This window comes from Orcinus orca, chromosome 5, assembly GCF_937001465.1.
Source record: "Orcinus orca chromosome 5, mOrcOrc1.1, whole genome shotgun sequence".
Classification (NCBI taxonomy): Eukaryota; Metazoa; Chordata; class Mammalia; order Artiodactyla; family Delphinidae; genus Orcinus; species Orcinus orca.
The window spans coordinates 78,987,118-79,001,135 of NC_064563.1; the positions used below are offsets into that span (position 1 = coordinate 78,987,118).

General features: G+C 41.9%; 1 protein-coding gene across 1 annotated transcript in view; it reads left to right on the forward strand.

Moving 5' to 3' along the window:
* The window catches only part of MUC13 (mucin 13, cell surface associated), a 43,101-nt gene that overhangs the window by 23,321 nt on the left and 5,762 nt on the right, over positions 1-14,018 (forward strand). Inside the window, exons 6-9 of the mRNA XM_049710348.1 lie at positions 7,518-7,669; positions 11,359-11,484; positions 11,825-11,945; positions 12,604-12,641. Coding sequence (XP_049566305.1) covers positions 7,518-7,669; positions 11,359-11,484; positions 11,825-11,945; positions 12,604-12,641 — 437 coding nt within the window. The remainder of the gene's footprint in view (positions 1-7,517; positions 7,670-11,358; positions 11,485-11,824; positions 11,946-12,603; positions 12,642-14,018) is intronic.

A 14,018-nucleotide genomic window follows, 5' to 3' on the forward strand; every position in this document is an offset into this window, starting at 1 on the left:
AGGAAGAGGGTCAAATAGAAGATGCCCTTTTGCCGGGCCATCATCACGCGGCCATCACAACAGAAGGTGTTCCTGCCTAGGAGTTTCTCCCATTTCCGTGTCACCTTCTTTCTCACCACCATCACAGACATGATTGGAATTCCTGGTCCGAAATGGGTTTTGTGATTACAAGAGGGAAGAAACAAAAGCTGAGCCCAGCTTTGAAATCACGTTGCTTGCTATTGCTGCCGCTGGGTCAAACATCATCAGAAGTCCAGTTTCTAGCCCTGGAAAACAATCTTTTCCTGATAAACCGGCCCAGCGAGAGAAGAGAGACCAGGAAGGGGAGTCGGGCCTGAACCCCGGAAACCGAACTCAGCGGGGAACCGAGGCCAGGAAGTGCACTGTCCCAGGGGACCGCGTTGGCCGCCCGAGGTGGCAGTGCCTTCTCCCCAGCCCGGACCCTGCCTCCTCCTGACAAGGGGGCCCAGTGGTCGGGGACCTAAACCAGCTGTGGCAACCACCCACCGCTGGGCGAATGGCAGGAAGAAGTTTTTTAAAGTCCTTTTTTTTCTCTCTCAGTGGTTGTATCACTTGATTCTTTTTTGGATAATGAAAGAATTAGAACTTGGTACAGCTGATCTCAGGGCCCCAAGTTGCAGCGCTGATTAGAGAGATTCTTATGATGTCTTGCTCGTAGCAAGCACTTAGTATCTGGTGATGTGATTTGGTATTATATTCTGATGCTTCTCACCGCCCCATCCCTCCTTGGGATCAGTTCTCCTCTGGGTCAGGTGTGCCCAGGTCCAATCACACACACACACACACACACACACACACACACACACACACACACACTTTGAAGCTGACTTCTGGCTTCCTGGGCCCTTTCTTGGAATGATCCAGACTCTGTATGGTTGATTACTGTTCTCTCTGTGCACAGGGAGGAACACACACCCCTCTGTCTCTCTCAAAGCACAAATCTGAGATTTTTACAGCTCATCAAGAGACCTACTCTTGACTTTCTGCAGAAAGTGACAGCTTACTGTTTCAGATATCACTTATTCTACTTCTGGTTCACTCCAGTCTCCTTAATCCTAAAAATGATTGTCCACAATTTTTCTAAGTATCTTCCAACAAGACCTTGCTATAGCCCTAGATTTCCTCCGAATGCATGCCGAATAGAGATCTCTAGGCCTATAAATGGCCATCTTATGGCAACCCCATGCCTCCCTATGTGAGCCTCAACGGTGGATATAAAACAATGGGTGGGGGGCTTCCCTGGTGGCACAGTGGTTGAGAGTCCATCTGCCAATGCAGGGGACACAGGTTCGTGCCCCAGTCCGGGAGGATCCCACGTGCCGCGGAGCGGCTGGGCCCGTGAGCCATGGCCGCTGGGCCTGCGCGTCCGGAGCCTGTGCTCCACAATGGGAGAGGCCACAACAGTGAGAGGCCCGTGTACCGCAAAAAAACCCAAAAACCAAAACAATGGGTAGGGACTAGTGCTGAGAGATCTGAGAGTCTGGGAGGTCTGAAGACCATTTTTTTTTCTTTTTGGAATTTTATTTATTTTTTATACAGCAGGTTCTTATTAGTTATCTATTTTATACATAGTAGTGTATATATATCAATCAAAATCTCCCAATTCATCCCACCACCACCACCCCCTCCAGTTTCCCCCCTTGGTGTCCATACGTTTGTTCTCTACATCTGTGTCTCTATTTCTGCCCTGCAAACTGGTTCATCTGTACCATTTTTCTAGGTTCCACATATATGCGTTAATATAGGATACTTGTTTTTCTCTTTCTGACTTACTTCACTCTGTATGACAGTCTCTAGATCCATCCACTTCTCTACAAATGACCCACTTTCATTCCTTTTTATGACTGAGTAATATTCCATTGTACATATGTACCACAACTTCTTTATCCATTTGTCTGTTGATGGGCATTTAGGTTGCTTCCATGACCTGGCTATTGTAAATAGTGCTGCAATGAACATTGAGGTGCATGTGTCTTTTTGAATTATGGTTTTCTCAGGGTATATGCCCAGTAGTGGGATTACTGGGTCATATGGTAATTTTATTTTTAGTTTTTTAAGAAACCTCTATACTGTTCTCCATAGTGGCTATATCAATTTACATTCCCACCAACAGTGCAAGAGGGTTCCCTTTTCTCCACATCCTCTCCAGCATTTGTTGTTTGTAGCTTTTCTGATGATGCCCATTCTAACTTGTGTGAGGTGATACCTCATTGTAGTTTTGATTTGCATTTCTCTAATAATTAGTGATGTTGAGCATCTTTTCATATGCTTCTTGGCCATCTGTATGTCTTCTTTGGAGAAAAGTCTATTTAGGTCTTCTGCCCATTTTTTGATTGGGTTGTTTGTGTTTTTAATATTATGCTGCATGAGCTGTTTATATATTTTGGAGATTAATCCTTTGTCTGTTGATTCATTTGCAAATATTTTCTCCTATTCTGAGGATTTTCTTTTCATCTTGTTTGTAGTTTCCTTTGCTTGCAAAAACTTTTAAGTTTCATTAGGTCTCATTTGTTTATTTTTTTGTTTGTTTGTTTTTTGTTTTTGCGGTACGCGGGCCTCTCACTGTTGCGGCCTCTCCCGTTGTGGAGCACAAGCTCCGGACGCGCAGGCTCAGTAGCCATGACTCACGGGCCCAGCCGCTCCGCAGCATGTGGGATCTTCCTGGACCGGGGCATGAACCCGTGTCCCCTGCATCGGTAGGCGGACTCTCAACCACTGTGCCACCAGGGAAGCCCCTGTTTATTTTTTATTTTATTTCCATTACCTTAGGAGATAGATCAAACAAAGTCTTGCTGTGATGTATGTCAAAGAGTGTTCTTCCTATGTTTTCCTCTAAGAGTTTTATAGTGTCTGGGCTTACATTTAGGTCTCGAATCCATTTTGAGTTTATTTTTGTGTACGGTGTCATGGAGTGTTCTAATTTCATTCTTTTACATGTAGCTCTCCAGTTTTCCCAGCACCACTTATTGAAGAGACTGTCTTTTCTCCATTGTATATTCTTGCCTCCTTTGTCATAGATTAATTGACCATAGGTGCGTGGGTTTATCTCTGGGCTTTCTATCTTGTTCCATTGATCTATGTTTCTGTTTTTGTGCCAGTACCATGTTGTCTTGTTTACTGTAGCTTTGTAGTATAGTCTGAAGTCAGGAAGTCTGATTCCTCCAGCTCTGTTTTTTTCCTTCAAGACTGATTTCGCTGTTTGGGGTATTTTGTGTCTCCATACAAATTTTAAGATTTTTTGTTCTAGTTCCGTAAAAAATGCCATTGGTAATTTGACAGGGATTGCATTGAACTTGTAGATTGCTTTGGGTAGTATAGTCATTTTCACAATATTGATTCTTCCAATCCAAGAACTTGGTATATCTCTCCTTCTGTTGGTATCATCTTTAATTTCTTTCATCAGTGTTTACAGTTTTCTGTCTACAGGTCTTTTGTCTCTCTAGGTAGGTTTATTCCTAGGCATTTTATTATTTTTGTTGTAATGGTAAATGGGAGTGTTTCCTTAATTTCTGTTTCAGATTTTTCATCATTAGTGTATAGGAATGCAAGAGATTTCTGTGCATTAATTTTGTATCCTGCAAATTTACCAAATTCATTGATAAGCTCAAGTAGTTTTCTGGTGGCATCTTTAGGATTCTCTATGTATAGTATCATGTCATCTGCAAACAGTGAGAGTTTTACTTCTTCTTTTCCAATTTGTATTCCTTTTATTTCTTTTTCTTCTCTGATTGCCATGGCTAGGACTTCCAAAGCTATGCTGAATAATAGCGGTGAGAGTGGACATCATTGTCTTTTTCCTGATCTTAGAGGAAATGTTTTCAGTTTTTCACCATTGAGAATGATGTTTGCTGTGGGTTTGTCGTATATGGCCTTTATTATGTTGAGGTAGGTTCCCTGTATGCCCACTTTCTGGAGAGTATTTATCATAAATGGGTGTTGAATTTTGTGAAAAGCTTTTTCTGCATCTATTGAGATGATCATATGGTTTTTATTCTTCAATTTGTTAATATGGTGTATCACATTGATTGATTTGCATATATTGAAGAATCTTGCATCCCTGGGATAAATCCCACTTGATCATGGTGTATGATCCTTTTAATGTGTTGTTGGATTCTGTTTGCTAGTATTTTGTTGCGGATTTTTGCATCTATATTCATCAGTGATATTGGTCTGTCGTTTTCTTTTTTTGTAGGATCTTTGTCTGGTTTTGGTATCAGGGTGATGGTGGCCTCATAGAATGAGTTTGGGAGTGGTCCTTCCTCTGCAATTTTTTGGAAGAGTTTGAGAAGGATGGGTGTTAGCTCTTCTCTAAATGTTTGAGAGAATTCACCTGTGAAGCCATCTGGTCCTGGACTTTTGTTTGTTGGAAGATTTTTTTTTTGCGGTACGCGGGCCTCTCATGGCTGTGGCCCCTCCCATTGTGGAGCACAGGCTCTGGACGCGCAGGCTCAGTGGCCATGGCTCATGGGCCCAGCTGCTCCGCAGCATGTGGGATCCTCATGGACCGCGGCACAAACACACGTCCCCTGCATCGGCAGGCGGACTCTCAACCACTGCGCCACCAGGGAAGCCCTGTTGGAATATTTTTTTTTTATTTTTTTATTTTTATTTATTTATTTATTTATTTTTTAAAGGGCTTCAAATGCTTGGCTTTTTATTTATTTACTTATTTATTTTTGGCTGTGTTGGGTCTTCATTTCTGTGCGAGGACTTTCTCTAGTTGTGGCAAGTGGGGGCCACTCTTCATCGCGGTGCTGTTGGAAGATTTTTAATCACAGTTTCAATTTCATTACTTGTGATTGGTCTGTTCATATTTTCTGTTTCTGCCTGGTTCAGTCCTGGGAGGTTATACTTCTCTAAGAATTTGTCCATTTCTTCCAGGTTGTCCATTTTACTGGCATAGAGTTGCTTGTAGTAGTCTCTTAGGATGCTTTGTATTTCTGCGGTGTCTGTTCTAACTTCTCCTTTTTCCTTTCTAATTTTACTGATTTGAGTCCTTTCCCTCTTTTTCTTTTTCTTTTTTTTTTTTTCTTTTTTGCCGTACATGGGACTCTCACTGTTGTGGCCTCTCCCATTGTGGAGCACAGGCTCCGGACGCGCAGGTCAGCGGCCATGGCTCATGGGCCTAGCTGCTCCGTGGCATGTGGGATCTTCCCGGACCGGGGCACAAACCCATGTCCCCTGCATCGGCAGGCGGACTCTCAACCACTGCGCCACCAGGGAAGCTCCCTCTTTTTCTTGATGAGTCTGGCTAAAGGTTTATCAATTTTGTTTATCTTCTCAAAGAACCAGCTTTTAGTTTTATTGATCTTTGCTATTGTTTTCTTTGTTTCTATTTCATTTATTTCTGCTCTAATCTTTATGATTTCTTTCCTTCTACTAACTTTGGGTGTTGTTTGTTCTTCTTTCTCTAGTTCCTTTAGGTGTAAGGTGTAAGGTTACACCTTTGGTTGTTTATTTGAGATGTTTCTTGAGGTAGGCTTGTATTGCTATAAACTTCCCTCTTAGAACTGCTTTTGCTGCATCCCATAGGTTTTGGATTGTCGTGTTTTCATTGTAGTTTGTCTTTAGGTATTTTTAAATTTCCTCTTTGATTTCTTCAGTGATCTCTCGGTTATTTAGTAACATATTGTTTAGCCTCCATGTGTTCGTGTTTTTTACATTTTTTCCCCCTGTAATTAATTTCTAATCTCATAGCATTGTGGTCAGAAAAGATGCTTCATATGATTTCAGTTTTCTTAAGTTTACCAAAGCTTGATTTGTGACCCAAGATGTGATCAGTCCTGGAGAATGTTACGTGTGCACTTGAGAAGAAAGTGTAATCTGCTCTTTTTGGATGGAATGTCCTATAAATATCAATTAAATCTATGTGGTCTATTGTGTCATTTAAAGCTTATGTTTCCTTATTAATTTTCTCTCTGGATGATCTGTCCATTGGTGTAAGTAAGGTGTTAAAGTCCCCCACTATGATTGTGTTGCTGTCAATTCCCTCTTTTAGAGCTGTTAGCAGTTGCCTTATGTATTGAGGTGCTCCTATGTTGGGTGCATATATATTTATAATTGTTATATCTTCTTGGACTGATCCCTTGATCATTATGTAGTGTCCTTCCTTGTCTCTTGTAACGTTCTTTATTTTAAAGTCTATTTTATCTGATATGAATATTGCTACTCCAGCTTTCTTTTGATTTCCATTTGCATGGAATATCTTTTTCCATCTCCTCACTTTCAGTCTGTATGTGTCCGTAGGTCTGAAGTGGGTCTCTTGTAGACAGCATATATATGGGTCTTGTTTTTGTATCCATCCAGCAGGCCTGTGTCTTTTGGTTGAAGCATTTAATCCATTCATGTTTAAGGTAATTATGTATGTTCCTATTACCATTTTCCTAATGGTTTTGGGTTTGTTTTTGTAGGTCCTTTTCTTCTCTTGTGTTTCCCACTTAGAGAAGTTCCTTTAGCATTTGTTGTAGAGCTGGTTTGGTGGTGCTGAGTTCTCTTAGGTTTTGCTTGTCTGTAAAGCTTTTGATTTCTCCATTGAATCTGAATGAGATCCTTGCCAGGTAGAGTGATCTTGGTTGTAGGTTCTTCCCTTTCATCACTTTAAATATATCATGCCACTCCCTTCTGGCTTGTAGAGTTTCTGCTGAGAAATCAGCTGTTAACCTTATATGGGAGTTCCCTTGTATGTTATTTGTCATTTTTCCCTTGCTGCTTTCAATAATTTTTCTTTGTCTTTAATTTTTGTCAGTTTGATTACTATGTGTCTCAGCATGTTTCTCCTTGTGTTTATCCTGTATGGGACTCTCTTCACTTCCTGGACTTGGCTATTTCCTTTCCCATGTTAGGGAAGTTTTTGACTATAATCTCTTGAAATATTTTCTCTGGTCCTTTCTCTCTCTCTTCTCCTTCTCGAACCCCTATAATGCAAATGTTGTTGTGATTAATGTCCCAGAGGTCTCTTAGGCTGTCTTCATTTCTTTTCATTCTTTTTTCTTTATTCTGTTCTGTGGCAGTGAATTCCACCATTCTGTCTTCCAGGTCACTTATCTGTTCTTCTGCCTCAGTTATTCTGCTATTGATTCCTTCTAGTGTATTTTTCAGTTCAGTTATTGTATTGTTCATCTCTGTTTGTTTGTTCTTTAATTCTTCTAAGTTTTTGTTCTTAATTCTTCTAGGTCTTTGTTAAACATTTCTTGCATCTTCTTGATCTTTGCCTCCATTCTTTTTCCTAGGTACTGGATCATCTTCACTATCATTATTCTGAATTCTTTTTCTGGAAAGTTGCCTATCTCCACTTCATTTAGTTGTTTTTCTGGGGTTTTGTCTTGTTCTTTCATCTGGTACAATGTCCTCTGCCTTTTCATTTTGTCTGTCTTTCTGTGAATGTGGTTTTCCTTCCACAGGCTGCAGAATTATATTTCTTCTTGCTTCTGCTGTGAAGACCAATTTGTTGATGCTTCAGTTCAATTCATCAAGTGATGGATTCATTTCATTTTTAGCACATCTCCTTCAGCAAGATCTGCAATGCATACTGTTGCCATAGCAGTAGTAAACATTTTTATGGAAACTACAAAAGAAACTGAAGAAACCGTATCACGTGCCATTGAAAGAGCAATTAAACGGAATGCAACTGAGTTTACAGGATACATCAGTAAGTATGAAATAATTTTATACGACGATTACCTGAAGAACTATCTACTTTTCACAAATTTTTCTATTATATGTTTGAAGGGGGCCAGAAGCACTGGATAATTGAATCCACGGACATCTCCCAGTTTCCTTTGAATCTGTCCTTTCTTCCTCCCTCCCTTTCCCCTGTCATTTGGCTTCTGCTCCTTTATAACCATCCCCCAAGTCATCAGACTGACTAGTTTGTTCCTCTTCTTGGAAGGTAGTCTTGGACAAATAGCCTCTGGACCAGGAAAGATGAAGAAAGGAGAAACAAGAGGGCTGTATACCAAGTTTTAGCTTTCCGAATGCTATAGAAAGTTTTATCTATACTGTTTCCCCTTTAGGCTGACACAACCCCCCCACAGGACAGCTGTTAACAATTCATTTTTACTGTGTTACAAACACCCCAAATCTTAGTGGCCTAAACAACAACCATTTATTTATTATAACGCTATAATTCTGTGGGTCAGAATTTGGGCTGGGCTTACCTGGGCAGTTCTGCTCATCTAGGCGGGGCTCGGCTGATCTCTGCTTGGCTCACTTAAGCATTGGCCATTAGCTGCCGGGTAGATCAGCTGAGGGCTGACTGATCTAAGATGTCTCAGCTGGACAGTTTGTCTCTGCTCCACATGATCTCCCATCTCCAGCAGGTTAGTCCAAAAGGGTTTCAAGAGCAGCAAGAGGGCACATTTCAGTACACAGGTGCTTCTCACTCTCTGCTAATGTTATATTTACAACTGTCCTGACGGCCAAAGCAATTCACATGACAAAGCACAGTGTGGCAGGCCCTACGAAGGGGCATGGACACAGGAAGGCAGGAATAAACTGGCACTATTACTTCAATCACCACAGCAGTCATCAGGAGTTCCTCATCTCAGAGGTGTCCAAGGCCAGCCCTGGGGGCAGCTCTGTGCGACTGGTTCTCAGTCCTGGTTGCCAAACCCAAAGGCCTCTGTTGAGACACAACTTATCTGACTTTTCTGTAACATTTGATACTAGTATCCTCCCATTCCTGAAGTCCTCTTCTCTCTGAACCTCCACTCACCATTCTCCTGATCCCATTCTGCCTTCCTCATCTTTCATTTTGATCCTTCTGCGACTCCTTTTTTAGTCTCTTAAATTTTTGCTTTTTGCTTATTGTAACCTCCATGTCCTAGTTTGCAAAACTTATTTCTCTTTTTGAAAATATAATCAAATTCTGTTCATTTATAGTTTTCTAGCACCTTCTCTCTTTTTCGAGATTTCACAGATGATCACTGTTCTCTCAGGACCTGGAATGTAAATGCTCTGGAATAAAACACTTAAAATTCTATTAGAAAAGATGGGGGTTCCCCTGTACTGTACCCGCTCCATGGGTCCCTTTAGCAATGTCCATTCAACTCTTTTCCATCAAGTATTATTTCCTGGCAAGACTGGAGAAAAATTGTTCTGAAGCCATTCTGTTTTTCTCATGTCATTCATCAACATTACACCAACCAGGCCTGGCCTTTCCATGAGCGCCTGTAACATGGAAAACGTATACACCCTTTCATTCATTTGCCCATTTTTTATTTTTAACCCTTTGCTCTTTGTTGTTGGATTTTTGTTGCTGTTGTTGTTTTGGGTTTTGTTTGTGGCAAGCCTGAGCTCATTTGGGACTCTAGACTGTCCCTGTCACACTTTTAATATTCCATCTTTGGTTATGGGATCTTCTTTTTATATTTTGTCTCTCATCTGAGAGCGTCCTTTGCAAACCATGCCAGTTTCTTATATTACCTGGCCCTCTCCCTTTTTTTTTTTTTTTACAGCTTGTTGGGATCATTTGCAGCTGCACAGTTAGAATTACATTTTCAGAGCTTCTTACTTTCCTGAACTGTTTTCATCTTCCAGAGTCTCATGCCATGGAACTACACCTTATCCTTTTTGAACATTTCAATATTTACTCTCTCAGTCATACTTCTCTTTCTGGCTGTCACTTGGTCCTTGTCTTCCAAGGGACTCATCACTTCTACCTGCGAATAAATTTCTCCTCAGGGTCAGAATTTGGTCCAGAGTAGCAATTCATGCCATCAGAACCTCTACCTCCAGAAGATGAAACTATCAGCAAGGCAAGACAAAAACCTTATCATATGCTCTGCTTTGGGCTGAATGAGACTTCTAGCAAGTGTGAGGAAGTTGAGGATCCCCATCAGCATGGGGACTGACCACTCCAAGTGGTTGTCAGATGAAAATAACCAGTGCATTCTTCAAAATAAAGTTGGGGACCCTTGCAATTCTCTCATTTGGCTCTACTTAGTAACTGCCTTGGTTCTGAGCCCTGGAAGACTTGAAACCATCTGGTCTCAGGGCTGAGAATTGCTCTTTTTTTGGACAACTCTTCTCAGCATCTCTCCACTCTGAGACCAGGCATGTGCTCTTAGGTACATTAACAGATTACCAAATGATGCCAGCTAGAGATGGCCACAGGAGCATGAGCCGCCCAGCACATGGAAGGGAGAGCTCAGAACTTTTAGAGAAAAACACTTTTTCCTGCTCTCTTGCTTCTGCTGCAAAGACAGATTCTCTTTTCTGTGTCAAAAGTTGTAGAATCTCTTTCTCTGGTTTTTACTTAGAGGCATTTTCAAATGGCAGGTAATGAAGGAAGGTTAGTTACAGGTTTGGGATGTATAGAAGAGAGTAACCACATATCTGTTCTACCTGCTCCTATTCTCTCCCCCTAATCTATTCTCAGATTCATCTTTTTGTCCCTAATGTCTTCCAATCTGCTTCTAGACTAACATTCTTAAAAGATGGCTTTCTTATGCCATGCTTCTGTTCAGAATCTATCAATGGATTCTCAGGCTTGTAGGATAAAAGTCAGTGTCCATAACCTGACATTCAAACCCTGCTATACCCATGAGTGAACAAAAGAACGATTACTTGCTGAGTATCTTATAGTGGACAATTGCATTTACATTAGTTCATTCAGTTCTCACAACAATCATGTGAAACAAGAATCATTAGCCCATTTCATAGATGGAGGGAACTTGGACCCACCACACATTAAACATTTGAACAAAAAGCCCACGGCCAATCAACGGTAGAGCCAAGAGTTCTCACTTTTGTTCCTCCTCACCACACTGCCTCTCCCCTGCCCACGTACTACTCCATCACTCCTGGACAAGAATACTTTACTTCTTTTCATGCCTTGTTTACTCCACTTAGACCTTGCCTCTCCTTTGACTGTTCAAGTCTTCCCTAACTTTCAAGACTTAGCCCGATTTCCACCTCCTCCACGATGTTACCTTTAGCTACCTGAGCCTCTGAATTCCCACTGTACTTAAAGTCTGTATTACAAGTTGCTGGATGCGATTCTCTAAGGGTATAAACAGGTAACTCTCCAAAGATGGGGTCCAAAACTTATGCAGCTACTGTGTCCCTTGTGGAACCTAGCAAAGAGGTAGGTGCAAAAGAGACTTGGAACATCATTGCATTGCACTGGATTGAATTAATTTTAATTGAATAATATAAGGAAATAGTTATAGAAGAGATCTCCTGGGGAGTTGAATTTCAGAATCTCAGATTTTCATTGGTTGAATCCCAAAATGTGTTAAAAGGCAACAATAACGACAATGGAATGGGGTGCTTTCACAGGTTACCTTATCCATATTGTTTTGCTAAATATGTCTTTGAATTATTTGTGCCTCTTAGAGCAAGAGCGGTGTGATTATTATGGTTGTGAGAAAGAGAATGGGCAAGATGACTGCACCAGTGGTTTACTATGTCAGTGCAAACCGGGGCTGCTGAGACCGAACCCACAGATCCCCCTGTGTGTTGGTAAGTGTTCCACCTTCTTCTAAATGTTCTTCGTGCCTCCTCCACTCTCTCCTTTTGCATTTGCAAAGTACACACTTTCCTGCTCAAGTTTCCATGTGCATTTCAGAGTCTGAGGGATGTGAATTTTGGCTTTAGTCCTGTGGGCCTGGATAGGGCCTTGGCTGAGAGCTGGTGAGGAGGCCCACATGCCGCTTCACAGGGCGCACGTCAAGTGCAGAGCCACCGAGCACCGCGTTTTACCCAGAAAAAGCAACGTGAAAAAATTGTATTCTGTGATGTGTCACTTTGGTGTTGAAGGGGTTGTTTCTGAAAATTACCCAGAAATCACTCTCTTTTGAAGCTTTGTGTCCTGATGACTGCAACACACAGAAGAAGAAGCAATGCCTAGTGGAGGACAGCAGGAACGCTACCTGCGTGTGCCTGCCAGACTACAAGGAAGATGATCATGGGACCTGTCAACCGTAAGAGAAATCCCTCCTTCTTCATCTTGTCATAGCTGAAACTAGGCAAAAAGGATAGAGCTGGTCACATATGTATGAGTTTAGGGTCTGGAAGTTGGTTCGCTGGCATAAGTTGGTAGGTACAGAGCATCACCATCACCACCCCCATCATCATCATCAGTTTTTGAACATTCTCCGTGTGCTGGGAACCACAGCAGGTAATGCTTCTCATACAACAACAGTCAGGAATGTATTTATTCCCCATTTTCAGGTGAGGAAACTGAAGCTCGGAGAATATAAATGACACGTCCCCACTCACAGGGCAGCAAATAAATGGCCGAGCCAGGTGGTCTCGCAGCCCGAGGGGGCCCCACTAAGCTCCATGCCTCTGGGACTCGGCTTCACCCAAACTGCTGAATCCTCCTGGCGCTCAGAATATGGAGCGTTCAGTTGGTAGCAAATGGAACCACACGGGATTGTGTACCCCCTCAACCTTCCAGAGTGCCGTGAAAGACACTCACCTGGAAGAATGGGAGCGTAAGGAAGAAAAGAGAAAGAGGAGACGGAACGGGGAGGAGAGAATGAAAGAAAGGTGCAAGGAAGACGTGGAGGTTGGGTGGGAACTCTGACCTGCTCCCACAAGGCTCCTTACCATGGTCTCCTACTCCTTGTATTTTAGGTGTGCGTTTGGCTACAGCGGAGTTGATTGTGAAGACCGTGAGTAGAAGAGTCTTGCTTTGTTAATAAGCTTCTAAGAAACAGACATTGACCACATTCAAAATTCTGTTCAGTCCCCCAAAGTCTCTGGCTTGTTTCATAAAGAGAGAGAAAAATCTACTTGGAGTTTGTCTTCTGGGTCAGGCCACTCCATGCTCACCCTTAGGTTGTGGGCAGAGCCTCTCTGTTATGGGAAATAATAGAACTCAGCCCAAGAGGTGGGCTGGTGTCTCTGCACTTGTCCCAGGCCAAAGAAGTTTGTCCCAACATTATATTCATTTCCTACATTAGATTAAATATGCATTGTCTGCTACTAAAAACGATAAAGACCAGTATATTCCAAAAATGTTTATGTTCACAGTAGAGCAGAACTAGAAACCAGACATTCAAATACTCAAATCATCTTTTGGTCTCAGAGCTATTTACTAATTTGGGATGTGTTGTCATAAATTCAGTTGCCTGTTTCCCTCCCAGGCCCTACCCCCACCAGATTGGGACAATACTAACTGTATATTTTAAGTGATTTCATATTTTACATTTTATATAATGAACTAAAAGATCAATGATCCAAGATGAAGGGAATATTCCTGTTAGCCTCCCAGCCAGCCACAAATGCTTTTAATTTCTACTGTATTTTGTTGTGAGGCTGGGTTTGCTAAGTCATTTCTTTCTTCTGGGCTTTCAGTGTCTACACCTATAAAATGACAAGTTCGGATCAGATGACCTTTGAGGTTTTTTCCAGACTTAATGGTCCCTGGCATCCTGGTTAGAGGTGGCATATATGGCAGTCATGTAGCAGAAAGGATCAAAGGGATCTAGAGCAGCAATGTCCAATAGAAACGTAACACGAGCTTCAGATTTAATTTCAGATTTTAAAAGCTCTGAGTAAATTTTAAGAAGTAAAGAGGAATAGGTGAAGTTGATTTTAGTAACATTTTATTTCACTCAATATATAGAAAATAATATTTCAATGGGCAATCAGTACAAGGATGATTAATGAGATAGTTTACATTTTTTTCATACTATGTGTTTGAAATCTGCTGTGTATGTTAAAATTACACTTACCTGCCACCCCACAGCCGTATTTCAAGAGCACCAAACAAGCAGACCCAGAGGAGAATGGGTGGTAATGAACCTCCAGTCTCTTCCCTCATCAATTCCATCAAGCTCCTCTGTTAGTGACAAATTTAACTCCAACCCAGTTCCCCTAGTTTATCAGCAAAGTCCGTTCTGGCAGGCAGGCAGGCAAACCAGCAGAGGTAAGGAGGTAGTGTGGACCTCCGATGAGATCTCACCCCCCGACAAAGCCCAGGAAGGTCCTGCCACCATGGCCTCCTCTGTGCTTATGGACTTCTTTTATCTGGCAAGGTTGCCTCT